Source organism: Bos grunniens, chromosome 2 (assembly GCF_055505025.1).
Source record: "Bos grunniens cultivar Pamir isolate PY7600 chromosome 2, Bosgru_T2T1.0, whole genome shotgun sequence".
In the NCBI taxonomy this organism is placed as follows: Eukaryota; Metazoa; Chordata; class Mammalia; order Artiodactyla; family Bovidae; genus Bos; species Bos grunniens.
The window spans coordinates 12,624,506-12,651,845 of record NC_141166.1 but is presented as its reverse complement, the minus strand read 5'-3'; the positions used below and the strand labels follow the sequence as shown (position 1 = coordinate 12,651,845).

Sequence of the window (27,340 nt, the reverse complement as noted above, 5' to 3'; positions counted from 1 at the left end):
ACCGGGTTCGGCTACGTCCGTCCCGCCGCCCGCCCGTTGCCGCCGCCGCCGTCGCCGCGCTCTCGCTTCGCCGGCCGCCGCCTAAGGGGGGCTGGGGCCGGGCCAAGTAGCCGCCGCCGTTGCCGGGATGCCACGGGTGTACATCGGCCGCCTGAGCTACCAGGCCCGGGAGCGCGATGTGGAGCGCTTCTTTAAGGGCTATGGGAAGATCCTGGAGGTGGATCTGAAGAACGGGTGAGGAGGACTGAAGAGGGGCCTGCCGTGTGGGGACGGGGCCCCCGGCGGTGGCGGGAGGCCGCGGGGACGGGAGAGGGACGCCTGCCCCACTAGGAGCTGTTACCGGCCATCTCCGGCTCCGCCATAGTAGCGGCGCCTCGGGGGCGCGGGTAGGCCCCAGTTCCTACTGCGCCTGCGCGGGTGGGGGTGGCGGAGGGATAATGGGAGCGATGGTGAGCCGCTGAGTGGGACGGGGGGGAGGAAAACCCGAGTGGGACTGGGGCTGCGGGCGGGAGGGCACACAGCTCCAGGGCGGCCTGGGTTTTTCCTTCTCGGGCCCTGGGACCGGGGCCTGGTTCGTCTCCAGCGGAGACCGACCTTTCCCGCTCTGAGGGCTGCTGGAAACAGATTTCCTGCTTCCTTTTCACTTCTTACCCAGTTTACTGGATCAGATGGTCACAGCGCATCTCTCCCAGGGACGGGAGCTCTGAAGGGACCAGCCCCCCCACCCCCGCCTTCTTTTTTTTAGATTTGCCATGTGCTATTCTTTTTTTGGGCGGGAGACTCTGGTTTGAATAGTCTAGGGACGGTTTCAAAAGTATCGACTTGGGGTTCTGAAAGCCTTCACTGTTCCCTCTACAGAGGTAAATTAAAAGTCTTAGCCACCTATCTTTTAAGACTGCGTACAGTTTCCATGCTGGGGTTTCCGTTCCTCAGCTTGCCAGGAAATTGCTCTGAGGTTGTCGAATTTGTTGGAGAATAGTGGCCACTGTGAGTTGTCAACTCGTTGATGTAGACGGAGACCTAGAGTTAGAAAATTGCTGACTTCCTCCCCGGCTATGGTGTGTTACTTGTATTCTGATCTATCTTGGTAGAGCAGGGCCCACAGGAGCTACAAGTTTCAGGGATAACAGATGAGTCAGGACTGGAGAAGATACTCAACAGGGAAAACTGAGAACCAGGAAATGTTATGTAGGACTTCAAAGACACGGATATTAAAAAAAGGAGTAGGGGAAATATTTTAGGGTACTAAACCTTGTATGTTAGAGAACTCTTGTCTGCCCCCTCCCCTTTTTAAGACCTGCTCTGCAACAGGTCTGACATGACTAGAGTTTATTCCCCAAAGTAATGCTAGCAGCTAACACTTGAGAGGTTTATGAAGTTTTAATTGAACACTGGACAAACATCGTAAGCTAGAATGTACTCAAACTGTTGGCTGAGTTTAAAAAGTCATTTCAAATTGTTAGGAAGAATCACCTTCTTATTAAGGGAAGTGTCCTCCGTCAAGTGTTCATTATGAATGCTAATTTCTTTCAAAGTAGAAGGCTTAGGACTTTCTTCATTTTGTGCATTAGAGCTTTCAGCTCTTAAGTTGGGCAGGGGGTTGTTACTGTGATAAATATGTGTCTGAATGATTAAGTTCAAACTCCCGGTTTTCTTCAGAGCCCAACCAAGTTGACAGAATAATTAAATTTTGGGGAAAGCATGGGTTTTGAAAGCAGACAGGCCTGGGTCAAATCCTATCTTCACCACTTACTTTCTATGAACAAGTGACTTCTCTGATTCTGAGTTTCCTCATCCACCAGGAAAAGGAAGATTAGAGATAAGAATTGTAAAGCATTTGGCTTATAGCTGTAAATGGTTTCTGTAATCAAAGGGATCTGACCATGATCCTAAGGAGACAGCTTGTTAAATGTTTAGTAACATGAAAGCATATTTGGTGAGGTCTGTTCTCTAAGGTTACTCAAGTGATAGCAAGAAATGATGTTGATACTAATGGGAAAATAATTAATGGAAACTAATTAATGAAACAAATATGTTGATAACAACCAAGATGGCTGTTGATGTGCTGAATGAAGGGAGGAGGCAGAAAAACAATTCCACTCTTGAGTAAATTAAGTGCCTACATTTGAATTAAGAAATGCTTGCTCTCTGTTTAAACTCAGAAAGTGAAACTTGGAGCAGTTTGTTGGAAATAGGCTTTGAAGTATGGATTGATGGGGTCTTGAAGTGAAGTGTCTGGGAATAGTGTATGTCCCAACTGGTGATGGTTGAATGAGGAAGAATTTTGAAATACAGTAAACAGCCTAGCTTGGATGAGTCTAACAAATGATCTAGAAGTTTAAAAACATAAATCAGAAACAACTATAAGGTTTTACACTAAATATTCAAAATCACGTGCTCTGGAGGGAGTAGTTGAGCAACCTGAGAAATGGTGATACAAGACGAAGAACCACTGCTCCTTGCAGGACCGTATATACATGGGTCTCTAGGGGGACTATTCATTTTTGCAGTTGTGCAGCTAAACCGTGGGATGCATGAAATCTGCGGTTGAAAGTCAAAGGAATGAGGAATGGGAAGTCATTCTAGGGATTTGAAGGCAGGTGTGACAGACACCAAACTGGTGCACCTCCTGGAAGCATTCAGGAATCCTTGCAGAGGAAAATGACTTCTGAACAAAGCAGATAGTTGTATTTCAAACACAAATTGACTGGAGTAGATGGCAGTAGTGCAGAGGAGTTTAAAAGGATGGCATAATTTAGCAACATATGTAAATTTACAGTCCTGAGAACTTAGGAAGCATAATAGAGCTCCTTGAGAATCACTTTTAACACATCTGGATTGTGATTATAAGTATCTCTGAAACTGAAAAGCAGAATTTGGATGGTTAGGGCTTTGAAGATTGCTGAAGAGTTGGAAATTTGTAGAAGTGAGATTCATCAGTAGACAGTAGATAAGTTGAGCTGAAGGACTGTGTGTAAAGTTCAGAATTAAATAGGCATAATGCAATGGTATAAATAGAAAGGTTGACCAAACGAGGAAGCAGATGAACTCTCCAGAGGAGATTTAGTATCCAGGAGAACCTTTTATGGACCCTCTTGGGATCAGGAGAAGGGAGATGTATACAGGAGTGCATTGCCTGCTTTTATTGTACCAGGTAACCCTAATCTAGATTGCCTTTGTTTTAGAGAACTCCTGGAAAGATGGTTCAATTTGGGACCACGAACACGTGCTGTAAATCTCCCACGACCATTTAGGCCTCTCCAGATCCCCTCTGGTCTCCATCTGTATGTGCCACACTGACTCCAGCAGGAGCACTGGGGGACCAGGGGTCAAGGAAGCAGCAATATTAGCACCCGTTAGAGCCCTGCCAGCTCTGTGGTAACTTTTGCTGTCTTTGATTATTTGTGAATTCTGTGAACTTTCTTTTTTGTTAGTCACTTTTTTCTTTTTTCATGTAAAATGTAGATAGGTTTTTAATACAGTATTTTGCCACACAATATTGTAGTCTTGCTCATAGATCTTTATATTTTAATTTTTTCCATATTTTAGTTAGTGAATGAGACAGATCCTGTCCTACGATTATTTTATTTGCCTAGTAGCTGGACAGGTAAACCCCCAAACCATTGAGGAGTTGGGGGGGGCGGGGGTTGGTTTTTTTAGTTGGTTAAATCTGTGAATTGAAACTCTCCAGGGAAACTTTGCTATAAATTTTAAAACCTGTGTTTCATATTACAGTGAAACTGTGAACAGCCAGAATTTTCAGAGGTGTAATTGGATTTTCATGATATCTAAGTATTACCAAGAAGTTCTTTGTTTTCACCCTTTGCTTAAAATTCCTTCAAGTGGAAGATACCTTAATTTTTTAAATGTATTAAGGCTTCAGCGAGTTGCATCGTTTTTCTGTTAGTTCCTGAGCACTGTAGGACATTGTTAGGCCTGAGATACTGGGATAGAATCTCTGCCAACCCCAGAACCTACACAGGGATGTTCTCTTTTGACTGAATCCTTGATGAGAGCTTGTTTTTCTTCTTGTTTTTTAAAGAGGCAATAAGGAAAATATAATTGAATTTGAAGTTATTGGTTTCTGGCTAATTGAACTATTCGTTTATTATTAAAAACCCATTCTTGGGAATTCCCTGGCAGTCCAGTGATTAGGACTCAGCGCTTTCACTGCTGAGGGCCTGGGTTCAGTCCCTGGTCAGGAAACTAAGATCCTGCAAGCTGTGAGGTGTGCCCCACCTCCACCCCCAGAAAAAAGCCCATACTTAATTTGTATGACATTTCAAAATACTGTTTTATTTCTGATTAAAAATGACATTCTTTGCACTTAGACTTTGCCTTTTCTTGCATGCACTTCTTCAGCCTCCTCACCTCCCTTTTTCACAAGCTTGGATTCATACTGTTAGGTTCTGTTTTGTAACCTGCTGCTACCTAACAGTCTGATCCTCTTTGTCATTAAGTGATCTCTTGCAACCTAGTTCTTAAGCGCTACATAGTATTCCCACATGTAAATACTGTTGAATATAGTGTACATAAGCGAAACCATGTTGTACGACAAGGCGATTGCCTTTGGTCTTCCACTATTTTGTACATATATAAATATCTTCCATATAAATATGGAAAATATCCTTTATGTAAATCTTAGGGCAGATTCCTAAAAATAGACTTGGAAACAAGAGTGTATACCATTATCCCTCAGTATACTCACAGGATTCGTTCTGGGACCCGTTGCAGATACTCAAGTCTATGGACGCCTAGGTCCCATAGTCCACTCCCCACACCCACAGGTTCAATCAGCCACAGATGTGAAGAACTGACTATACACGTTTTGAACTTTGGCTACCTTTTGGTTTCCATATTATTTATTTATACTTTCACTTGCCATATTTAAGAGTTCCTATTTTTCTGAACTTACTCTTGACCATAATGTTTTAATATTATGACTTTTTAAATTAGAATATCCAAATATATGTGTTAGAAGTTATCTTGCAGCCTTTAAGCCTTATCCATTTAGCTTACCAAGCATAACAGATTGAAGAACTTTTTTAAGAATAACTTTTTGACTGACTAGAAAATAAATACAGGTTCGTTGTAGATAATTTAGACAATACCAAAAGCATGTAGAAGTTATCATTAATAATCCTTTTAACATAGACAAGGTTTTATGTGCAATTTTATGTTCCTCTTTGTATGCTTAATTTTTCTCACATATTTTATTCTGTTACATTAAAGTCTTTCACATAAACATCATTTAGTGGCTACCTAAAATCCATTGTATGGCTGAATCATGCTTTACCCAAGCATTCTTCCTAGGTTGTCTCTAAATTCTTGCTGTTGTGTGTAACCTTGTGATGGATGTCATGTGCATAAAACTTTGTTTACATTTTTAATCATTCCTTAGAACAGGTTCTAGGAAGTAAAATGCATGTCACAGCAGGAGTGAACACTTTGAAAGCTCTCCATGGGCATAGCCAAATAAGTGTCCAGCAAAGCTACGCCAGTTACACTCGTACCAGCAGTGCCTGGGCACACCCATCACAGCAGCTCATCAGCAGGAGCAGTTGTGTTGTTTAAAGTCTTTGTTAGTTTACCAGGTGAAATGGTTGCAGGTGTCTTACAAGAGCTTTTCTTAAATAAGAAATCATGAAAAAACAGGACTGTGGATTAAGTAGCATCTGTCACTGTTTTGTTCGTAATGTAACTGTTACAAATGTGACCAAGTTGTTTTTGTACCGAAGTCAACATACCTCCAAAAAAATATATATATATATAGTATATATATATATATTTTTTTTTTCCCCTTAAGCTGTGGGTAATTTTTAAATTTCTGTCATTTTAAAAAGTCAGTACCAAGAAATCATACCATGCTGTGATTTGACCAAGTGTTACCTACCACCTTAAACTGCCCTGGCTTGAGACTCCCACTCCTTGTTCCTGGTTTCCCAATCAGTTTGTGAAAAGAATAAACATCTTCTACAGTAACCTGTCCAAGTCATCTTAAATCTCTATTCTCACTTTAATAGCTTGCTCCTCCTTTCCTGATTGAGGTATCAAATGAATTTAAGGGCCACGTGAAATGTTCTTCCCTTCTTAAAAAGTAGGCACAGGATGTAGACTAGATAAAATGTGGTTTGGGTTCACAGGATTTTCTTATTCTTCCACGTAGCCTAAACAGAAGATTGTATTTTGAGTTCCTCAGAAGAAAGATGCTCAAAGCATCTGAGAGAATACTCTTGGGGATAGTATTTATGAATTTGTAAGTTAACACTGAAATTTTAAAATAAACAAGTGTTATCTCTAGTTTGTACTGACAGGGAAACTGAGGCACAGGAATTTAGAGTGACTGGTCCAAGGTCACAAAATGAGTTATTGACAACTCTGGAAACTGAAGATCTGATTTATGCACATACCAGATACAACATGGGCGGTGTAGGTCAAAGCTGCTTTCACGCTGTTCCAGATGGTTCAGTCCTGTCCTTTGGGGCCTTGCCTCCAGCGGTGAGAAGATAGTTCGGGTTCCACTGCCAGAAGTCCTTAGTCTCTCTGCACTGGCTTCCAGCAGACCAACAAGTGAGATAGGTGGTCTGTTTTGTTTTAATGACATTGGCCCTGGGCAGAGACTGCACCTGATTCTCCTCAGGCTACTGTTTGAAGAGCTAAAGGCTGGTGTCAGCTTTGTGATGGCTGAGAACCAGGTAGGATTTTGTGCAGGTAAAAGGCGTAAACAGTCTCTGTTGTGTTGTCATTGCTAGGGCTGTCTGGTCTTGGAGTATCCTGGAGGTGAGGGGTGGTTTGTGCCCTGGATTTGCACGCCTGTGTTTTCAGGAAATGCCCTACATGACTCTTGCTGTATGTGGAGATGAAAGTCTAGAGGTCCTGGAACGGCACCTCTAGATTCCTGAAGAAGCACTCGGGGCCCTCCGCCAGGGTCCCCAGCCATGTCTTGTGCCTGGATGCCAGAGGCAGGCCTTCATGAACACCGGCCCCCAAGACCCAGGGTGAGTGGGAGGACTGGAGGCAAAGAGGTGAGCAGGAGGCTCGAGCAAGGGGGTCAGGAACCACAGACCAGATGACTGACTTTGAGAAAAGTTACTTCATGTGGATGAAACAAAGCTATTGATCCATTAATGTTTAAGGAATGTGAAACATGCATTAAAATATTAAGTGAATTAAATAATTTTCACGGGAAAGGCATCCCCAAGGTAGCACGGGGAGAGGCATCTTTAACCCAAAACAAACAGAGACTGTGAGGCGGTTATGAGGGACGTGGAAAGAGCCAAGATGGTCCCAAGAGGCATAACCTCTCAGAGGCTTTAACGTCTGTCACCCTGCTTGTAGTGTCGTTTAGAGGTAAGTACAAACTGGTTTTGTTTGTAGCTTTGGTGTGGATCCAGATAGTGTTGTCTGCTGAGTGTACACCTTTGTTTCATTAACTGCAAGTAACAGTGATTGTATCTTCCATTCCAAGAGTTTTATTCTAAATCAGCAGTACGACTTTCATCTCTTTGAGTTCTTTTAAACTGTTTTTAATTTGTGATCGAGTCTTCATGAACTTCAAGTGTGTCATCAGAGAGTAAAGTTAGTCTCTCAAGTCGTGTCCAACTTTCTGTGACCCTGTGAACTATACAGTCCGTGGAATTCTCCAGGCTAGAATACTGGAGTGGTAGCCTTTCCCTTCTCCAGGGATCTTCCCAACCCAGGGATCAAACCCAGGTCTCCAGCATTGCAGGCGGATTCTTTACCAGCTGAGCCACAAGGGAGACCCAAGAACACTGGAGTGGTAGCCTGTCCCTTCTCCAGTGGATCTTCCCACCCCCAGGAATCGAACTGGCGTCTCCTGCATCACAGGTGGATTCTTTACCAACTGAGCTATCAGGGAAACCCCATCAGAGAATAGTTGACCTCTTTTGAGACTTCTTAATTTCATTTACCCTTAATATTGATAAATGTCAGGAAATTGAAATGGATGCAGGTGTGATTGTGTTTACCCTCCTTTAAGGAAAGCAGCCCTGTTGACTTTAAAGGTCACAGTGATACATTCCATTATGACAGAGGGGTTATGGTTGTGATAGATTGAGCCACAAACTATTTACAAGTGTGTTGCTTACTAGGGGTAGTCCCATTTTGTAGGGTAGGAATATGGTAACTGCATATGAAAGGGAATTTTCTTAGTTCATTTTTGAAATAGTTTGGATAGTTGAAAAAAAAATGGTAAATAAGCTCATAGACCGGTTGCACAGTAAAACTAGGTTTGAATTTGGTTATAGATTCCCCTCTTCCTCCTGCTTTCTGAAGGAATTTTGTATTATCACTTAGTTTTTAGAATAATGATTATGTCTGTTCTTTTTTCTCACTCCAGTATGTGAATATTCCCTCAGAGATGGGCTGGTCTTCTTAATGACTATATCATCTTTCTGTATATTCCTTGACTGGTGTTGAAATGTTGATAATTGACATACAGGTTTGGTTCCACTAGTAGCTTAGAGAATGTTCGCAACTTGTCAGTATTAGTACACATCAGATGCAGAAATGATATTCCTTGTCATTTAATATTTCTCCTAAGATGTTAATATTCATGTGGGCATTAGTCTTCCACAGCACGTAATTTGATGTAGCTGGTTTTCTGTGCTAGAGCTTACATTTCTCAAACTGTCTGCTCTATGGAGCACTTCTTTCCACTGGCATGGAGACAGAAGAGCATGGCAATAGTGTTAATATTAGGTGAGGACCTAGGTCTAAAGAATCCCAGATATTGGGTTGCCTTTATTTAACTGTTCTAAGTCTTCATTTCTTCATCTGTGAAATGATGAGGAAAGCTCACAGTTGTAAACATTATTATAGGGAATAATAATATTATTATATGAAAAGGGAAGGAGGTGGGCTAGAATAGTCATGTTAATAGTGGTTTGGAAAAAAGAACAAAACAGTGGTTTGGAGTTAAATTATAGATGCCTGTCATCTGCAAAGTATTTTTCTAGTTGCTGCTATAATCATTGTTTAATTGAAAGTCTGTAAACCTTATCATATTCTTTGATTTCTGGTCTGTTTTTTTTCCCACACCATTCATGCTTATATTTTTTGGTCCCAGTTACCATTCCTTACAAAACTAATTAAACGCATCCTTAAGTACATAATACTGTCAATGTCCATTCACATTTACCACCTCTAGGCCCAACTTTCCATCATCTCTATGCTGGTCTAATTTTTGCTGAGCCTTAAAACCAAAGACCGATTCCAGGGGTTAATATGGGGCCTCCAGAATGGGGACTGCACAGAATAATCTTATTTTTCCTCTATTCTTCTAGTCTGTTATGTTCTGAACCCACACATGTTTTCGGAAGGACCAGATGGCTGACACTGGCTAATGGGAACCAAAAGAGGAGTGAAAGTAACCTGGTTGTCACATACCCCAAGCTTAGAGGTTCTTCACCTGCCCCAACATCAATTTCTTTTTTGCTCTGGAGAATTTACCCGACTGTATCAAAAAAAATGTTAATATAGCCTGGCTTATCTGAGATTAGATTATCAAGCCAAGCAGCAGCATTTGTTGAATTTGAAAGAATTACACTCGGGACTGTGGGAGAGAAGAAACACCTGCCTTTACAAAGGCAGTGTGGCCTTGTGGCTAGGAGCTCGGGTTCTGGAGTCAGGTGGGCCTGGGCTCTAGTCCAGCTGTGCTGCCTGGGAGCTCCTGGACTCTGTGCGAATGGCCTAACCTCTCCCAGCCTCATTTTCTCCTTGCAAAGTGGGAGTAGTAGTGCATTCTTCACATGTCATGAAGAATGAATGAAATATTATAGATGAAGTATTTACTTGTGCCAGGCACTATTTAGATAGTAGCGTTTGTTAAAGAGCTCATAATCAAATGAGAAGATAAGCACAAGGAAAAAGAACAAGGCTTGACATTTTTCTACTGTTTGAATTACATTTTAATACTGAAAGAAATATGTGAGACCTAGTCAATTCTGCCTTGATTAAAACTTAATTCCATTATATTCTGTTAAATCTGGTGGAAAAGGAAAAAAAAGAACAAGGCTTGAAAGGTCACCAAAACATTATCATGTAAAACAAAAAATTGAATAGAAGTGCTAATGGAAGTTTCTGGGACTCATGGAAGAGAATTCTCAAGTCGACAGAAGACGGTGGTTCTGATTCACCTTGTGTGATCAAGGCATTCCAGAGTTAGAGAATGGGTCAACAAAGATCTTTAGGAGTCAGTATAGACCTCTGAGCAAAAGAAGGATACAGCAGCTGGCTTTCCCTGCTACATTGAAACAGACAAGTTGCCTAAGTAAAAGTAGCCACATTCTAGAGCAAAGTGAGGTGAGACCCTGCTTGTCTACCAGAGAGGAAGAGAGCACCCTGAGAGCCCAGCAGAGGGAGCGCACAGTAGAACGAGGCAGTGCCCTGAGGGGATCACCAGGGGGAGGCAGTCAGGGGCGATGACAGGGCGGTTAGGAGTGAATATAACGGTCGGGGGACCGAGAAGAGAGGAATCATGAGGTAGGTTTTCTTCTTTGAAGGTGGGGAAAGATCAAGTGCAGACTGAGATGTGGCCAACGTTTGCAGACCAGGAATCCACACTAGCTCTAAGCAGAGAGCTCTTGGTGTGCGGGAACTGCCAGTTTGCCGACGTGAAAAGAGCCCCAGACTGGGTACTGGTGAGCCCTGAAGTCGCACCCCAGCTCTGCCACTCAGTGAGCACGGGTAAGTCATCCACCTTCCACGGGTGGCCGTGATGGCCCTCCCTCCTCGGAGGCTAAAGAGGGAGGCCGGAATGCCCAGAGCAGCCTCCTTCCTGTCTCAGGATAGAAAGGATCTCAGGAACCCACTTTTTGTGGTAGCAGCTCCTAGCAGTGGGTTACATACAACCCCCAGTTACTGGGGTTGTCAAATTGGAACCGTAATCTGTGACCCAGGGCAGTGAATGGGACATTGGTCAATTTTATTTTGAGAGCCTGACCGCTGCTTCCCTGGAATTCTGCAGACTTTTGGTATTGGGGATAGTAACACAATTGTCACAAGCTTTCTGAGTTGGCTTCACCTGAGCACTAGAGAGTTGGTTGCAGAAGTGCCTTTCTGCAGTTTTCCCAGCACTTTATGCAGAGAGCAAGAATTTGTTTTTTTATTACAGTCCTGTCCGTGTGCCCCTTTTGCACCTCATGACACAAACTGACTGAAGCGTAGGACCAACACTGAGTGCTTTGAAAGAGAGCTGTTTCGATTCCTGTTCACTGAATGCCATTTCTTTCAGGGTAGATTTAAGGGCTGTGCCCTTAAAGTACATTGCTTTTGACCCTAGTTTCAGGGTTCAAGCCACCCCATGGGTTAACTTCAACAGATGAAAATTTTTCCTTGGCTACAGCAACATCCCTAATCCTGACCAGCCATGGAGAGGTTCGGTTCTTGCCAGTGAATGTGGGAATGGCTCACCACATTGGGAAAACAAAACTCACATCCTGCTGATGTTGGCTGAGGACTGTCATGTCCACATACAAAGAAAAGCATGTGGCACAGTTTTAGGACAAAGGTGAGCAGAGATCCACCATGGAAAGGGGCAAATGTTTCTTACAGAGCGAGCATCCAAGGCGTGCCCCGCAGTGAGCAGCGCTGGCGGGTGAGGGCAGGCACACGCATGGAGGCTTGCTTCCCCTCGCCCCTCGGCCCCACTCCCCGTCAGTCAGCTGGTGGTGCACACCCCCTCAGTCACCCCCATTCAGGGAAGGTGTTTGGAAGACGGAGGTGGCCCTAAGCCCTCCCTAGAGGGTAAGGCAGGCTCCCCATTCTCTGCAGTAGGACATACAGAGTGGTGTTGGGGACCACTGGCGTAGGTTATTAGGATCAGGGGATGTGCACAATATCCCAACCTCGGGTGGTCATTCTTCTTGGGTGAAAAACTGATCAACTTTTCGAAAACTGAAGTCTTGGAGTACTTCAGTTTTAAAAGTGTGTCATTCCAGCTCCAGCATTTCAGAGTTCTGACTGACAGTCTGAGCAGTCCGTTAGCTGTTGAGTGGGGAAGACCTGAGCATTGGCAGTGATGTAAGAATGGATTGAGGTTTAGAACAGCCCACGTAACTCAAAGGCTTTTGTTTGTAGTGTCCAGATTACCTGTCAATATTCAGTAAGAATCATGGTACTCACTTTTCTTAGAAAATGGCAGGGATTCCTCTTCCTTCATTTTTTGACTAGATTTGTCAGGATTAAACATATTCTAGAGGAAAACAGTTCGGGGAAAGGCAGTTGTAAAAGAACACTGAAGAAAGGAATTTTTCTTTTAATTGGAAAGATTTGCATTTAATAGGTAGGCCAGGCTTTTTGTTCCTTTACACAGGCAGAGAGAGAGGACAGATGTAACGTCTGAGAGTCAAGCCAGAGGAGGCATACTGGTGGGGTTTTGGTTTGTGTTTTTATCAGTCCCTGCCTTAGAGGGATTTTATAATCTGTCATAGGTTCATTCTCCCAAATTACTTCATCTTCATTCTCATACTAGAGTTACTGAAAGATGGTCATTTTTCATAGAGAAGAGAAAGGATGTCTGCAGCTAGAATTAAGAAATTTATCTGCTAGGTTGTGACCATAAGGCTTGTGTACAGGTCATCTCAGTGGAATGTCTGAGTGCACGCATGCCAGCTCAGTGTGCACGCATGCATGTGTGTATTTTGCATCCCTACTTTGGCAAAGAATTCGAGAGGAGAGTACTTTAGGGGAGAGGAGATCAGTTTCATGGTGGTGGTTTTGTGTTTTTTTTTTTTTTGCTGCAAAGCACAAAGGAATTTTAAGATCTATTTAGAAAGATTCTCTGATGTTATCAGGGAGAGCTTTACTTTCTTAAAGGCACAAAAATTTAATTCAGAGACAAACTATTTAAATAAAACTAAAATTTTGTCCCATCATTAAGCCAGAGGAGGACTAACTTTATCATACTTGTGATGTTAGGAGAAACCTGAGAGATACGTAGTATAGCTCCCTAGGATTCAGAGAAATAAAGTGATTTTAACGTGCTTTCAGAATTGGTTTGCAGTGGAACCCAGACTAAAATCCAGGCCAGTTCCTGCTGCTCCAGTCCTAATGGAGTTCTGAAGTCAGGCCGCAGTCTGAACATCTGCTGTTTTAATTGTTTAATGCAGTGTGCCTCAGTTTGCTCATCTGTAAAACAGATAACGGCACCTGGTTCTTGGGTACCGTGTTTATTAAATAAGTAACGTTTAGTACATAGAGGTTACTTAATAAATATTCAGTACCACTTTATTGTTGCTATCTAGTCTTCTGCCTGATTTAGGGAACTCATTCACTCTATTCAGTGAAGTGAGGTCATCCTTTCAGTAAAACGGATCTACATGAACAGTGATATGGTGGAAGCAGCCACACACTGATCTGATCTGATCTTTGCTTACAGAACAGGAATCACACCAGGCATGGTGTATGGTGCAGGAGGATATTTGGCTTTGTCTTCCAGGCCCACCCAGCAAGTCAGTGACAGAGAAGAGTGACAGTCAGGTCCTGATTTAATCTTGGACTGGACTTTGGCATTAAAACGTTACAGATAGATTTTGTGGCTTTTCAGAGTGGTAGCCAAGATTTTTCTGTGGGATAAATTATATCTTAAGTCAGCTGTTTTAATAGGTGTTTAAGATATCCCCCAAAAATGTGGCTACTAAGTAATCTGCTCATTGGGACTTCTTAGAAATGTAGTAAATATTAGGGAAGAACTGCAGGGGTCCTTTTCTTCTGATGACACAAATGGATCGCTACAACTCAGAGAAAAGTTTTATTGGGAAGGTGTGCCTTGCTTGAGCCTCAGCTGCAGAGGAAGATTGATCACTGTGAGCATTATTATTATTATTATCTTTTTTTAGATAACTGTGTCTCCACTTAGCAGATTGTCACCTTCCCTCAGAGGCAGGATGAGCTCTTAGTGTGCACAGGGTGATCCTGGAGTCTGGGAGGATGCTCTGCCACAGAGTTCTGACCAAAGCATCGCTTGTCAACACACATCTGGCTTTCTATTTCAGGTTACTTGCAGGGCTTGGGGTCTTGCGTTCTCTGACTCCCAAGTGGTTGTAAACCCTAGTTGTTTTGAAGAAAACAGGTGTTCTGTGATGTCTTAATATAATCCTCGCAAATCAGCTGTTGTCCTTCTGACATCACATCAAATGAATTAAGGGCATTGAATGGTGCTGAGCCAGTGTGAACGCTTAGAGGGGAGGGGAGGCCACTTCATCATGCCCGTGTTGGATGTTTTCTCTCATCCCTCTGTACTTGGCATCTGGGCAAGTTGGCAAAGCAGACCTGTGACCAGTCTTGACAGTTAAGCAATGTACTTCTGGGGGCAAGGTGTTTTATTATCTATTTAGAAATAAACTAAAGTAGAAAAAAAAATTTTAATCAGCTCTTTAATTTTGTCTCTTAAAGTGATAGCGTAGCTTTCCTGAAGACCCACTCTACTTGGGAAAAGACAGCTAGCTGCAGTGTATTTTATCTGTTAGAGATTTTTTATGATCATAAAGCACTTTTTAACATAGTACATTTTACTGATTTTGAGAGGTTTTACTTGCTGTATCAACTATGACAGTTATGGGCAAAACCATTCTTAATACGCTGCTGGGCAGTTCCAGCTCATGGAAGTGTGAACCGTGCTTTAAAGTCTCCATAATCCATAAGCTGAGCCAGGTGTGTTCTGAATTCTGTTCCTGTAGAACATTTCTTATTAAACCCTGGGTGTTTCTGTGTTACTTTTCTTTAATGGAATTGAGCTTCAGTGACTCTTGAGGTTTGAATGCCACTCACAGACATTTCAGCATAACAAAGTTTTTAGCTGTACATTGTCACCTTGAGAGACTCTTTAGTAAAGGAAGACTTCCTCAGTTTTGGTTCTCTTAACATGTTGCTGAGTACAGCATTACCTGCTAAAGAAAGTGGAATAATTTTGGTCAGGCTGGATGAACTTCTGGCAGGTCTTAGAACTTGTTTTTAGTCTCAGTAGGTTTAAACCCAGAGGGACACCAGTCAGTGTCTGTGTACTTAGCTCTGTTAAAAGTTTAAAGGTGTTGATTGTAACTTGTGTGATTGAGATGGTTTTGATTTTTCAGTATAGACAGTTCTCACAAAGCTAGACTTTTCACGGCCACATCAGACCAAACTAAGTTTATTGATAATATAGTTTATAGGGCGTTTGTTTGACTTTGCTTATAAATATCTTACAAATTTTGCATTTGGGTTTTATAAGTTTTTCCCTTCAACGGGCATTAACAGGATTGGGATAGGAGGTTGTTTTCTTTTGGATCTGTGTTAAACCACCAAACCTGTTTGTTTGCTGGGAAATTCCTAGCAGTACTATGTAAAAGAAGTTTGCACAGTTGTATATAGATTTTAGAGAATTTTAGCCTACCTATAAACATGGAAGTGAATTTGGAATATCCTGAAGAAGAGAATAGCTCCAAATTTTTTTCATTGGTAGTTTTTTTCTAAAAACTAGGGTTAGTCAATTCACCTGTGACTTGTTTAGGTAGAGAAAAGGGGACTTTAAAAGCTTTTTTCTTTCACTGAGAAGAATTACAGTACTTTTTTTAAACTTGGTTTATTATTCCAAGCATGATCTAACAGTTAAGACACAGTGCCTGAATGTAGGTCTAACTATTCTCTAAGATACTACTTTGAGGCTAAAGCTAAAAAGATGAGTTTTTACTATGAGTTGAAAGAGCAAATATTCAATCTTGTAGGACTACATATTTTAATACCTTATACCAAGCATCCCTGTGGAGGTCTTTGCAGTTGCCACCAGCTACTTGGGGAACAGAAGAAATGATCTCTGTCTATTTAGCCAGCCTCCTACTAGAAATACAGGAGTCAACCTTGAGAAGTCTCCCTGCCCTTTTGCGTGCCCATGGACACAAAACTGAATGGTTTCAGCTAAAGGGAAGAGAAAGCTGAGCCGTAGTTTGCCAGACCTGCCTAACCTTTGCTAAGCATGAGCCTCAGTGCTTTCTCTTTGTGTTAGTGAAACCGGTGTCAGAATGGTACCAACCAGGATTTTGTTTGCTCTTTTCTAGATATGGGTTTGTGGAATTTGATGATCTGCGAGATGCAGATGATGCTGTTTATGAACTGAATGGCAAAGACCTTTGTGGTGAGCGAGTAATTGTTGAGCATGCCCGCGGCCCACGACGAGATGGCAGTTACGGTTCTGGACGCAGTAAGCATTTAAAGGGCATTTGTATCAGTGACATGCCTCTGTTATTAAATGTTAATTTTTTAATTAATTGATTAATGTTACATTAAAATGTATTGATTATTTAAGCCATTTGATTTATAAATTATGTATCTTTTTAAATGTAAAATTGTAAATAAACATCTTTAATAATGTTTAATTTTAATTAAATTGACATAAATTTCTTGTTTTAATACTTTATAAATATGTTTAATGATGTGTGTTTGTGTTGTTGTTTTTTTTCTCTGTAATGCAATTGTTTAACATAGATTTAACAAAGACCTCAATGTTTTAATTAAAAGAATCCTTTGAGGCTAAGATGACTGCCTGTTCCATTTGCTGACCTTGGGTTACCTTTCCATGCGTGGCTCTTTGAACCATTGTGGCCCTTGGCTGACCAAAAACAGGAAGCCATGTGACGACCGCAACCTTTCCCCATTAGACCTGGGTGGTGAGGATCCCAAGGGTTAGACACAGATGAGATTAAACTGAAATAGGTGCCTGAAAACTTTTTTTTTCCATATAAAATATTCACAAAAATTTTAATCACTGTGAGTAACACCAGTAACCGATTTAGTAATTTGGTTACTTATTTCTAAATTGTTAATAATTTGTAATTTATGCATGTTAATTTTAAATATAAGTATTAATATATATACTTACAACTTTGTAAATTAAATTAAATTTTCGTGTTAGCTGATTGCTTATTTTAATCTAGATTAGAATTAAGGGTGGGGATAGAGTTAAAATATATATATTCTTTGGGGTGGGGGTAGATGGTATATTTAATAAGGGGAATGTGTGCTGTGTTGTTTTTTCTTTTTCCTCCACTGAAGTAATCTCATCTATTTGAACCTTCCAAAGGTGGATATGGTTATAGAAGAAGTGGCCGAGATAAATACGGCCCTCCTACACGCACAGAATACAGACTTATTGTGGAGAATTTGTCAAGTCGCTGCAGCTGGCAAGACCTAAAGGTTTGGGCCCTGTTAACCTTCTGGGATACAGTTGGGCAGGAGTTAAGTTTGGGAAAGAGGTCATTTTATACAGGCCCAGGCACACCGAGAAAGCTTTCCCAGAGTATCTGAAAATTTTCCAATTAAAGTTTCCACAGGAACACAATCAGAACCTCACTATCCTGTATGTTACAGGACCGGCATGCTGGGGACAGCCTATGTTATATGAAGTTTTCTCTGTGGAGAATGTTACAGAGAGATCACAGTGTAGTTTTGCCCTAATAAAAGAAAAAATTACAACTAACGGTGTTTCCTGCAATATTAGTTGTAATATGCAAGTTTGTGTCAGCTTCCAACAGAGAGCCTCACTGGTGAAAATAACTATCTGACCCATGTTCTTTTCTAAGATTTATTTGTTTTTCATCGAATTTGTTTATTGTTGTTATTTTTTTTGGCCATGGAGCTTGTGGGATCTTAGTTCCCCTATTCCTGCTGAAGATCGAACCTAGGCCCACAGCAGTGAAAGCTCGGAGTCTTAACCACTGGACAGCCAAGGAATTCCCTATCCTGAAAAAGTTTTAATCTCAAAAGGGAAAAAACCTTATTGAGTAGTGTCTTAACCTGAGTGGTCTTAGGAGGGCAAATGTAAAGGAGGATTGGAGTTTCCTATCTCACTTCTTATTAAACAAGTCATCTCTAGCAAAATGAGTGGGTATACTTAGGTTCATAGTTAGGAATCCTTCACATTCAGGTAGTCTTAACTTATCAAAGTGCTTTTACATCTTTTTTTTTTTTTTTAAACTGCTCTGAACAGTCTTTAGCTAACAAAGATGAGATATAGGAAATGTTAGTTCACAGTTGGTCTTAGCAGAAGAGCTGGGATTAAAACATATGCTGGTATTTTTTTCTAGCACACTGTTGGTTGTCAGCATTACAGCAGGCCCTTACTGAGTGTCTGCCAGCAAGACTGTTCCCTTAAGAAATGACTCCAGTATTCTGAAAATTAAGAATTGAACATTATGAATTAAAACTAGAAAGACTTTCAAATTTGGGGTTAAAATGGAGCCTAGCCAACATCCTCAGTTGGTATTACGCTTCCATGCGCTTGGCAATTTAACTCAGGAGAGGAGAGCAGTTGATTTCCTAGGAAGTCAAGGGAGCCTTCAGAGCAGGACTTAGGAGCCTACCTGCCTGGGTGGATTCCCAGCTCTGCCACTTACTGGTTATTTTACTTGAGTAACTTACTTTCCTCTTGGGCCTCATACTGTTGAACTATGAAGAAGATTAATATTCACGTCTGTTGACAAAATAATGCATTTTTATATGAAAAATTGGAATGGTTCCAGGCACAATAAATGCTAGCTATTAACCAAGAAAATGCAAAATAAAATAAGCGAAAGGAATACTGTCAGTTTTTAAAATGTGTAAATGCATGCTACCCACTGGTGATGTTGAGATGAACTGCAGAGAATTGGTCGTTTCACCCACGGTGTGGGTGGTACTAAGAATTACGTTCCGAAGTCTGGATGTTATGTTCAGATCCCAGCTCCTTCGCTTAATATTAATACCTGAATGATCTTGAACAGTTTGCTTAATATCTCTTGTATTTCATTTTCCTGTAAAATGAGAGTAATGATTGTATCTACCTCATGTGACTGTGTATAGGACTGCATTAATTAAATCCTGCTTATCAACAACATTCAATATGTTAGGAGCTGTTATTGAGGATTTGGAAGTATGGCAGTATCTCACCTTGCCCAGGAATAGTCCCAGGTGTGGCATAACATCATAACATTTTCCTTACTCTTTAAGATGTATGCCAGTTTGGATGATAAATCATTGATATATGGGCCTTGTGCCTTTTGCCCAGAATCACCAGTCCTGCAAATAATTCAGTTGAAGTAAAGAAATTTTTGTATGAAGATGTTCATTGGTAGATTATGAATAGTAGCAAAAGACTATATGTAAAGCCTAAAAGTCCCAACAGTTAGGAAGTATTGGACACACTAATTATGAAGAATGTAGGTCATGTTAAGACATGTATACGTTTTATGACACTGAGCAAAGAAATAGTATCAAACAGCATATATTCAGTGTTGGTAACTTTGTAAAATATGGAGAGGAAAGCAATAACAAAAACGAATTGCTATGGGATATTTATGTATTCATTCCACAGATACTTATTTTGGGGTATATTTTATGTATAAACAAACATGGGGAAACTGGCTACAAGACCCTAAGTTTTAAATTTATCCAGATTTCATTTTCTTTTTAAACACTAATCACATCTCCTGTGTTCATCTGGCATGTTGGTTGTATTCTCTCCAGCCAACCAATTGGATTATATTAAGTCCTCAAAGAGAATGAGCAAAGAGCTTTATAGCAGTCATTGCAGAAGCCAGGGCTGGACAACACTGTTCTGTTGTCTTTTTGTCTTTACCAATCCATTATGATTTTGTTTACATTTTACCTTAGATGTTTATCAACAACTATACATGTTTTCAATAAGAATTTATAATGAAATGTAAAAGACTTGACTTAAATATAGTTAAGTTTGAGTTTCTAAAACTTCTATAATCAGAGAACCTACCACTAAAAAAATTGGGAAATGATGGTTAACTAAAAAATTTTATATTCAATTGTAAAATTTATATTCAAACAAAACAGTTTACAGGAACTGTTAAATATTTATTATCTCTACTACCCACCTAATGTCTGATTCTTTAAAGAACCTCAGTAAATAGTTGGTGTGTAGCTGGAAATACCTAAGGTCAACCTGAGAAACCTGGCATTTCTTCTTAAAGGCAAGGGGAAACGTTCATGATGATGATTGTGTTAGGTATTTTCATAAAATGTGTCTCAACCTATTCCGGGATTTTGTTTTTCTTAGGATTATATGCGTCAGGCAGGAGAAGTGACTTATGCAGATGCCCACAAGGGACGCAAAAATGAAGGGGTGATTGAATTTGTGTCTTACTCTGATATGAAAAGAGCTTTGGAAAAGTTAGATGGAACGGAAGTCAATGGCAGAAAAATCAGATTAGTTGAAGACAAACCTGGCTCCAGAAGACGCAGGTCCTACTCCAGGAGCCGGAGTCACTCAAGGTACTGTTGATGGCTTCAAGTGTTTAAGCTTGCTATAAATTCATTAATGAACACATGTTGTTTAGTCGCTGAGTCGTGTCCCACTCTTTGTGACTCCATGGACTGTAGCCCACCAGGCTTCTCTGTCCATGGGATTTCCCAGGCAAGAATATGGGAGTGGGTTGCCATTTCCTTCTCCAAGGGATCCTCCCAACCCAGGGGTCAAACTTGAATCTCCTGCATTGCAAGTGGATTCTTTACCATTGACCCATCTGGGAAGCCCCAAAGAGCACATAGATAATCCATTTTTATTGTCCTGTGGAAGTCTCCAGTACTGTGGTTCTATCTGCTTCAGTAACTCAGAACTTTGACCTGAACATTTATTTGTAAAACTCTTGAACACTTTTGTCATGAGTACAAATAGAAGTAAAGTCCTTTCTCTGAGGCAGGTATCAGTGACCTCCTTTCACATTTATTCCTGAGTCCCCTAGATTATACTATTACTGGGGGCAGCATGACCACTGGCCCATTGGCTACTCTCCCAGATACTCCAGCTACTCAGAAACGGAGACTTTGTCTTATTCAGCAGCTGCTCTGCAGATGGACCAGACACTTGTAAATAAGACAGATACGGTCCATGCTCTCATGAAGCTCAGTCTAGTGGAGATGATGGGCATTGAGCAAATAATTACTATCGTGCTTAGGATGTTAAAGGAAAAGTATATAGCCCAGCTCTGAAGAACTGGCAGAGACTTCCCTGAGGATATGTCATAGAAACTGATCCCTAAAGGCTGTGTTGGACATGATGGGCAAAGAGAGGGGGTAATGCCTTTTTAGCAGAGAAGACAATGTTTTTTGAAGGCCCTGGTGGGGGAATGGACAAAGCAGAGGAGAGCAGCTTGTGATGAGACAGCAGAGAGCCAGTTCCTGCTGAGCCACAGGCCAGGTTGAGGGTTAAGAGCAGTGAGAAGGCATTAAGCTTTCCAGGTTTTGTTATTTTGTTTTTTAACTTTTTATTGTGGACAATATTAAATATATAAAACATTAGAGAAAATATGAACCTCAGCCCCCTTATACTTATTGCCCATCCAGCTTCAGTACTTTTTATTTTGCCCGTCTTGCTTCATCACCCCCTCCTGCTACACTGTTTGAAGGCAAGTCTAGACATCCTGTCATTCCGTCTATAAATACTTCAGTGGGTATCTAACCTTTGAAATAAAATAATGAAGCCACGTCACAACACGTCTGTGTTCAGCTTTCCTCAGGTGCCTCATTACACGTGTATGTTTGTAGTTGGTTCACATTAGAATCCCAGTAGGTCTGCACATTGCAATCAAATGACATGTGTCTCAGTTCTTTAAATCACAGCTATCTCCTCCTTCACTCTCCTTATTCTCCATGCATTTAGTTGTAGAAGAAACGGTGTTCTGTTTTGAAGATTTTCCACAGTTGAAAGTTTGCAGATTGTATTTTTCTGGTGGTGTAGACACATCCCTCTATCTTATCCCCTGTGTTTCCCATAATGTTGCAGTTAGATCTTGAGGGCGCGTAGAGTAAGGCCAGGATTTTAGCAGGGGCTTTGTACTTGTGTTGCATCCCTTGTGTGGGATCTGGATGTCTCACTCTGGATGATGATAACGTTTATCGGCGGGAGCTGCCCATCATACAGCTCCGCAGCAGCAGCCCCCCCAGTGTCAGTGTCTGCTGAGCGTCACCGCTCAAACCATTCAGCAGCAGTTGTAGCAGGATGGCTGTCTAATTTTCTCATTCTTTGTGCATTTAAAGGCATTAGTTCTGTGAGGGATGATTTCCCTCTTATACCCTTTTGCTACCACCCTAACAAAAAATTTGTATAAGAAAAGGAAAATAAAAGTTGATACCTTTATTTACCAGTTTGCAGAATATTGAATGTGCCAAGCAACACCCAAAAGTGGTGATGAGGTTGCTTGTTTAGCATCATTTTGAATAAATTATTGGATCTTTGTATATTTAGTGTTTGATGCATTGCAGTCAATTTTTTAGTGACTCAAATTATTGGCTCAAATTATTCTGTCTTTGGTCATTGGGAGCCCTTCAAGCTGGCTTCTGTGTCTTTTGATTTTGTTTGATTTCTGTGTGAATGTGCTTTACTAAATACTTACCCAAATTTTTCATTACAACATTTTTAAACATTAAATATTGACAGAATAGTTCATGAGCACTCATGCCCTCCCTATAGCTTCAACAGTGCTGAAAGTTTGCCTTCCTCTGTGTTTATAGACCCACCCTATGCATGTATTTTGCTGTGCCATTTAAAGAGAAGGTGTAGAAACTGACACTTCATCCCTAACTAATAATATGTCTCCAAGAATGAGATTAACCACACTTATATTTTTTTACCTAACAACGTTATTGGTGATTCCATAAAGTCATCTAATGTCCAGGTCGTATTCAGGTTTCCCCAGTTGTTCATCGATGTCCATGGAGCTGTGTTTTCTCCTGGCCAGGATTCATCCAGTCATGTGTTGCAAGGAGTTGGGTCTCTTCAGTCTGAAGTAGCCTGCCTATATCATTCCCCCCTCCCACCCCATGACATTTACTTTTCTTAGTCTCTTTTTTTAAATACTGCCCCACATTCTGAATTTATGTTTTCTCTTTATATTGTTGAACTTATACTTTATTCCCTGAACTTCCATAAACTGGAAGTTAGGTCTAGAGGGATGTGATTAAGATACAGATTAAGTATTTTGAGCAGTTCTTTCTTAGATAATAGTGTCCAGAAATCTTTGAAAGTCTCTGTCATGGTGATAAGTCCCATCTTTGCTTTTCCTGCAAAGGCATTGGTCATGTTCCCCAAGGAGCCCTGGTTGCTTTTGATAGGAAACGATAGAGTCTACAGTCTTGGTACTAAAGGTTTTTTAAACTTGAAGTGTACAGTTGACCCTTGGACAAGTGGGGTTTGGGGCACCAACCATTCATATACAGAGTTCCCACACCCATGGATTCAACCAGCTGCAGCTGTGTAGTATTGCAGGCCATACTTATTGAAGAAAACCCCATGTGTAAGGGGACCCAATGCAGTTCAAACTCATGTTCTTCAAGAGTCAACTGTATTTAAAAACAACTCTCTGATCTCAGTGAATTGTATGACTAAGTGAAAGGCAGAGGTGTATTCAGGAAGGCCACTTAGGGGTCTTTGTGGTAGCAGGGAGAGTGGTGGTGGCTTGGGCAGGGCGGGGGGCGGCTGACGTAGTTAAGTGGAGAAGATTAAGAGGAGAGTCGCCAGTGCAGAAGAGAGTGAGGGAAGGAGGCAAGTCCAGGATGGCTGTGGTTTCTGGTGCCAGGAGCTGGTGAAGCACAGTGGCATCGGTGGGAACAAGGAAGAAACCCAGCAAAACAGCAGGTGCCGGGGAAACGGGCGTTGGGGATTGGAGGAGTGTTTGCAGGTGACTATCTCTGGGCCCAGTGCGTGGGAGAGAGTTCGCTTTCAGCTTGGTGTCTGGAAACTTCCAGGGTGGTGCATGTTTGGTTGAAAAGATGTCTTAATTGACTATTCACTCAGTGTTTTGTCAGCAAGTATTAAAAGTACATATTTGTTCCCCTAGGTCTCGCTCTCGAAGCAGACATTCTCGTAAGAGCAGAAGCCGGAGCGGCAGCAGCAAAAGCAGTCATTCTAAGAGCAGATCCCGGTCCAGGTAGGCGTTCCTGGAATTCACACAGGGCCCACCTGCACCTGGTCCCGCTTCGATGGTCACTGTGTTCCCAGCCTTCCCTCACCCCAGTTTTCTCAGCTCTAGGACTGCAGTCGTGGGGGTTCGGAAGGCAGTCCTGGGCCAGAACGAGCCGGGCCTTCCCTTGTGGGGCAGAGCTCCACAGGTAGCTGTAGTCCATCTCCTCTGACGGGGCCTGAGGTTTGAAGTCCCACGCAGCGTCCCTGTCTCCCCAGGTCAGGCTCCCGTTCCCGGAGCAAGAGCCGCAGCCGCAGCCAGAGCCGTAGCCGCAGCAAGAAGGAAAAGAGCCGCAGCCCCAGCAAGGACAAGAGCCGCAGCCGCAGCCGCAGCGCCGACAAGCGCCGCAGCAAGAGCAAAGACCCGGCGGAGGAGAAGGTGCAGAACAGCGACCGCACCGGCAAGTCCAAGAGCCGCAGCCCCAGCCGGCACAAGAGCAAGAGCCGCAGCCGCAGTCAGGAGAGGGGCGCGGAGGAGGCGCGGGGCAGCGCCAGCAGGAGCCGAAGCAAGGAGAAGAGCCTGCGCAAGAGCCGCAGCCGCAGCCAAGGGGGCAGCCGCAGCCGGAGCCGCAGCAAAAGCAAGGACAAGAGGAAGGGGAGGAAGAGGAGCCGGGAGGAGAGCCGCAGCCGGAGCCGCAGCCGCAGCAAGAGCGAGAGAAGCCGGAAACGGGGCGGCAAGCGAGACAGCAAGTCGGGCAGCGGCGGCGGGAGCGGCAGCAGCAAGAAGAAGAAGAAGGACGACGCGGACCGCTCGCAGTCCCGGTCACGCTCGCGCTCGGGCTCCAAGGAGCGGGAGCGTGCCAAGTCCGAGTCCGGCCAGAGGGAAGGCCGAGGGGAGGGTGAGGATGCCGGCGCCAATCAGGAGACCCGGTCCAGGTCGAGGTCCAATTCCAAATCGAAACCAAACCTTCCGTCAGAATCACGCTCCAGATCAAAGTCCGCCTCAAAAACCCGGTCTCGGTCCAAGTCTCGGTCCAGGTCTGGGTCCAGATCGCCCTCCCGGTCTAGATCCAGGTCTCACTCGAGGTCCTAACTGGCCGCGGCCACAGCTGGAACTCCCCGAGACGTCTTTTTGTACATGTTTGGTAGCGTAGCACAAGTGATTGGAGTAGAACATACGTCACTACTGTACATTTTTAATTCCCCTAATGGTGTGTCTACAATTGTTAAATCTAAGTGCTTCCTCTCCATAAAGCCTCCTGGGGCCAGGCCTTCCTGCTCGACTGAAAACAATCTTCTCTTTGAAAACCCCTTTTACTCATGGCCCACGGTAGAATATCCAGAATGCCTTGGCGTTCAGGCCTGGCCTTTCCTACAGGGAGCTCAGAACCTGGATGGCTTTAAGGCTGGAATGATGTCATAGGTAGGTATGGTGAGTTCAACCATTTTGCCCTTGAATTGATGCCCTTTGATGTATGCCATTTAGTGAAAGTGCTAAGTCTTAAGTTTCCTACCACTTTGGTTTCATATTTTTGGACTTAACAAAGTTGTGAATAGCAAGCACAGTCAAGGAAAATTGATACCTGCAGTAACCCATAGGAAATAAACTGTAGAGTTCCATATTCTGGTATTGTGATTATATTGTTTTATATTAAAAAAAGAAAAGAAAAGAATTTTTTTTAATTTTATTTTTCCCCGTCTTGCAAAGTATAGTGACCCCTGTTTCCATTAAATTTGAATAAAGACTATTTTTGCTTGACAAAATTTCATGGTGCTTGAATTGAAGTTATGTTTTCTGATCTTTCTTGATATCTTTTTCTTAGCATAAAAAGTTCATGGTATTATCGCTGTTTTGTTCCTTGAGATCACCCACGGGTAGGAAGCCAGCACTTTGCCTGAAGGATTTTTCTCACCCAACAGAATATGGTCACGTTTCCTGGAAATTTATAATTCCTTCCTCTCAAGACACTTAGAGCCAAGCTGATGAGAAAAGAATCAGTTTAGCAACTCAGCATCACTGGATGAGCTCCTGAACAGAGTTGTCTCTTCTGTGCTATTTGTTGAGGGTCTTGCCGTGATCCGTCTGAAGCGTGTAGTACATCGTCTTAGAATTGGGCTTAATCAGAACCGGAAGAAAAACCATTCAGGAACTTTGTCGCATTTGTCCTCTGCATCACTTGTCTGACCCGTCTCTAGAGGAGGTTCCAGAGATACAGTGCTTCTGGTCTGGCCTCCACCCTTGAGGGGCTGTAGAAAGGCATCCGTCAAAGCCGCAGGGAAGCTGGAGGGCCTGTGTGGCTCTGCAGCGAGCTTGGGAGGAGAGAGCGCCACTTTGCAGACTGCACGCACTGGGGGCTGTTCCTAGGCTTAAAATACCGTCCTGGGCCTGTTATAGACCACACCCCGTACGACTCACAGGGAAGACCCCGTCAGTGTTTCTTGCCCTCCTGGAGTTTGGTTGCAAGTGGTAAATCCCACTAGGGTAAAGCGGGCACTCGGAGAAGGGAGTTGGAACTTCCCCTAGGTTCAGAGGCATCAAGGAGGAGACAGCACTTAGGCTGAACCTTTGGAGACGGTGGGTGGGATAGGAGGCCTTATTGAAGGAAATGGTTGTGAGCAAAGCCGGGGAGCTGGGAAAGCATGGGGAATAAGAGAAGGAGGTTTGTCAAAGTGGATCAGGTCAGAGGACTTGTAAATTTGTGGAGGAGGAATTCGGCCCTTGGGGAATGTAGAAGATACGTAAATAGAGAAGGCAGGTTGTAGAGCTGTGCTGCTGGAAGGTGGACCTGAGAGCTTTCCCTGCAATCCTGTGTCATCCTGACAACGTGACAACTCCGGCCAGTAGACCTCCCAGTGCCTCAGATTTCAGGTTGGTCTCCAGTTGTCGTTTAGTCACTAAGTCATGTCCAACTCTGTGTCTCTAGTTGATGACAAGGATTCAACATCCCTTAATTTTATCCCTGTAAGGCTGTGAACATCTGTTTGAGGGGTTTTTTCTTCCAAGTTTAAATTTTTTTAAGCCTAATTTTTAAAAATTCACTCCAATTTTAGTCTCTAACACAACTTTCTTTTCCCAAATTATCATTGTTCATACTCACTTTTAAACAGTTATGTTGTGTTCATATAATTGAATGAACTTTGTCATGATGTCCACCTGCCCCCAACAACTGCTAGGTTAACATTGGTAGCTTCTGTGGACCAAGCTCTGTTTTTGCAACTGCTGTGATTAAATTTGAATTGCTCTGTCACTTCATCAAGACTCAAAGGCATGCCTGGGAGTGCCCATTTGGCCAAACCAGGTCGTCGTCATCCCAGATCCTAGATGCCAAAGAGCAGTAAAGAGGGTGGCTCATTTTAGCGTCTACGATGCAGAACGGTACATTCATCCCCACAAAAATGCATTCAGTAGGGAATTTCCCCAAAATTGGACCCCGCCAAAGAAAC

The 27,340-nt window shown here is 42.6% G+C and overlaps 1 protein-coding gene across 8 annotated transcripts; it reads left to right on the top strand.

Annotated features, from left to right (window-relative positions):
- Positions 1 to 25,660, top strand: SRSF4 (serine and arginine rich splicing factor 4). Of its 8 annotated transcripts, none has more exons than XM_086332555.1 (9): positions 1 to 234; positions 10,524 to 10,707; positions 11,366 to 11,530; positions 16,053 to 16,195; positions 16,513 to 16,661; positions 17,075 to 17,187; positions 20,057 to 20,271; positions 23,835 to 23,924; positions 24,176 to 25,660. In XM_086332555.1, exons 5-9 carry the CDS (start codon positions 16,571 to 16,573, stop codon positions 24,987 to 24,989), a joined length of 1,323 nt encoding a protein of 440 aa, XP_086188681.1. In that variant the 5' UTR covers positions 1 to 234; positions 10,524 to 10,707; positions 11,366 to 11,530; positions 16,053 to 16,195; positions 16,513 to 16,570; the 3' UTR covers positions 24,990 to 25,660. The 8 variants fall into 8 exon arrangements, with proteins under 8 accessions (XP_086188681.1, XP_086188704.1, XP_086188654.1 ...); XM_086332578.1 differs by having other exon boundaries at positions 16,513 to 16,707; XM_086332528.1 differs by lacking the exon at positions 16,513 to 16,661.
- Positions 25,661 to 27,340: the final 1,680 nt, after the last annotated feature.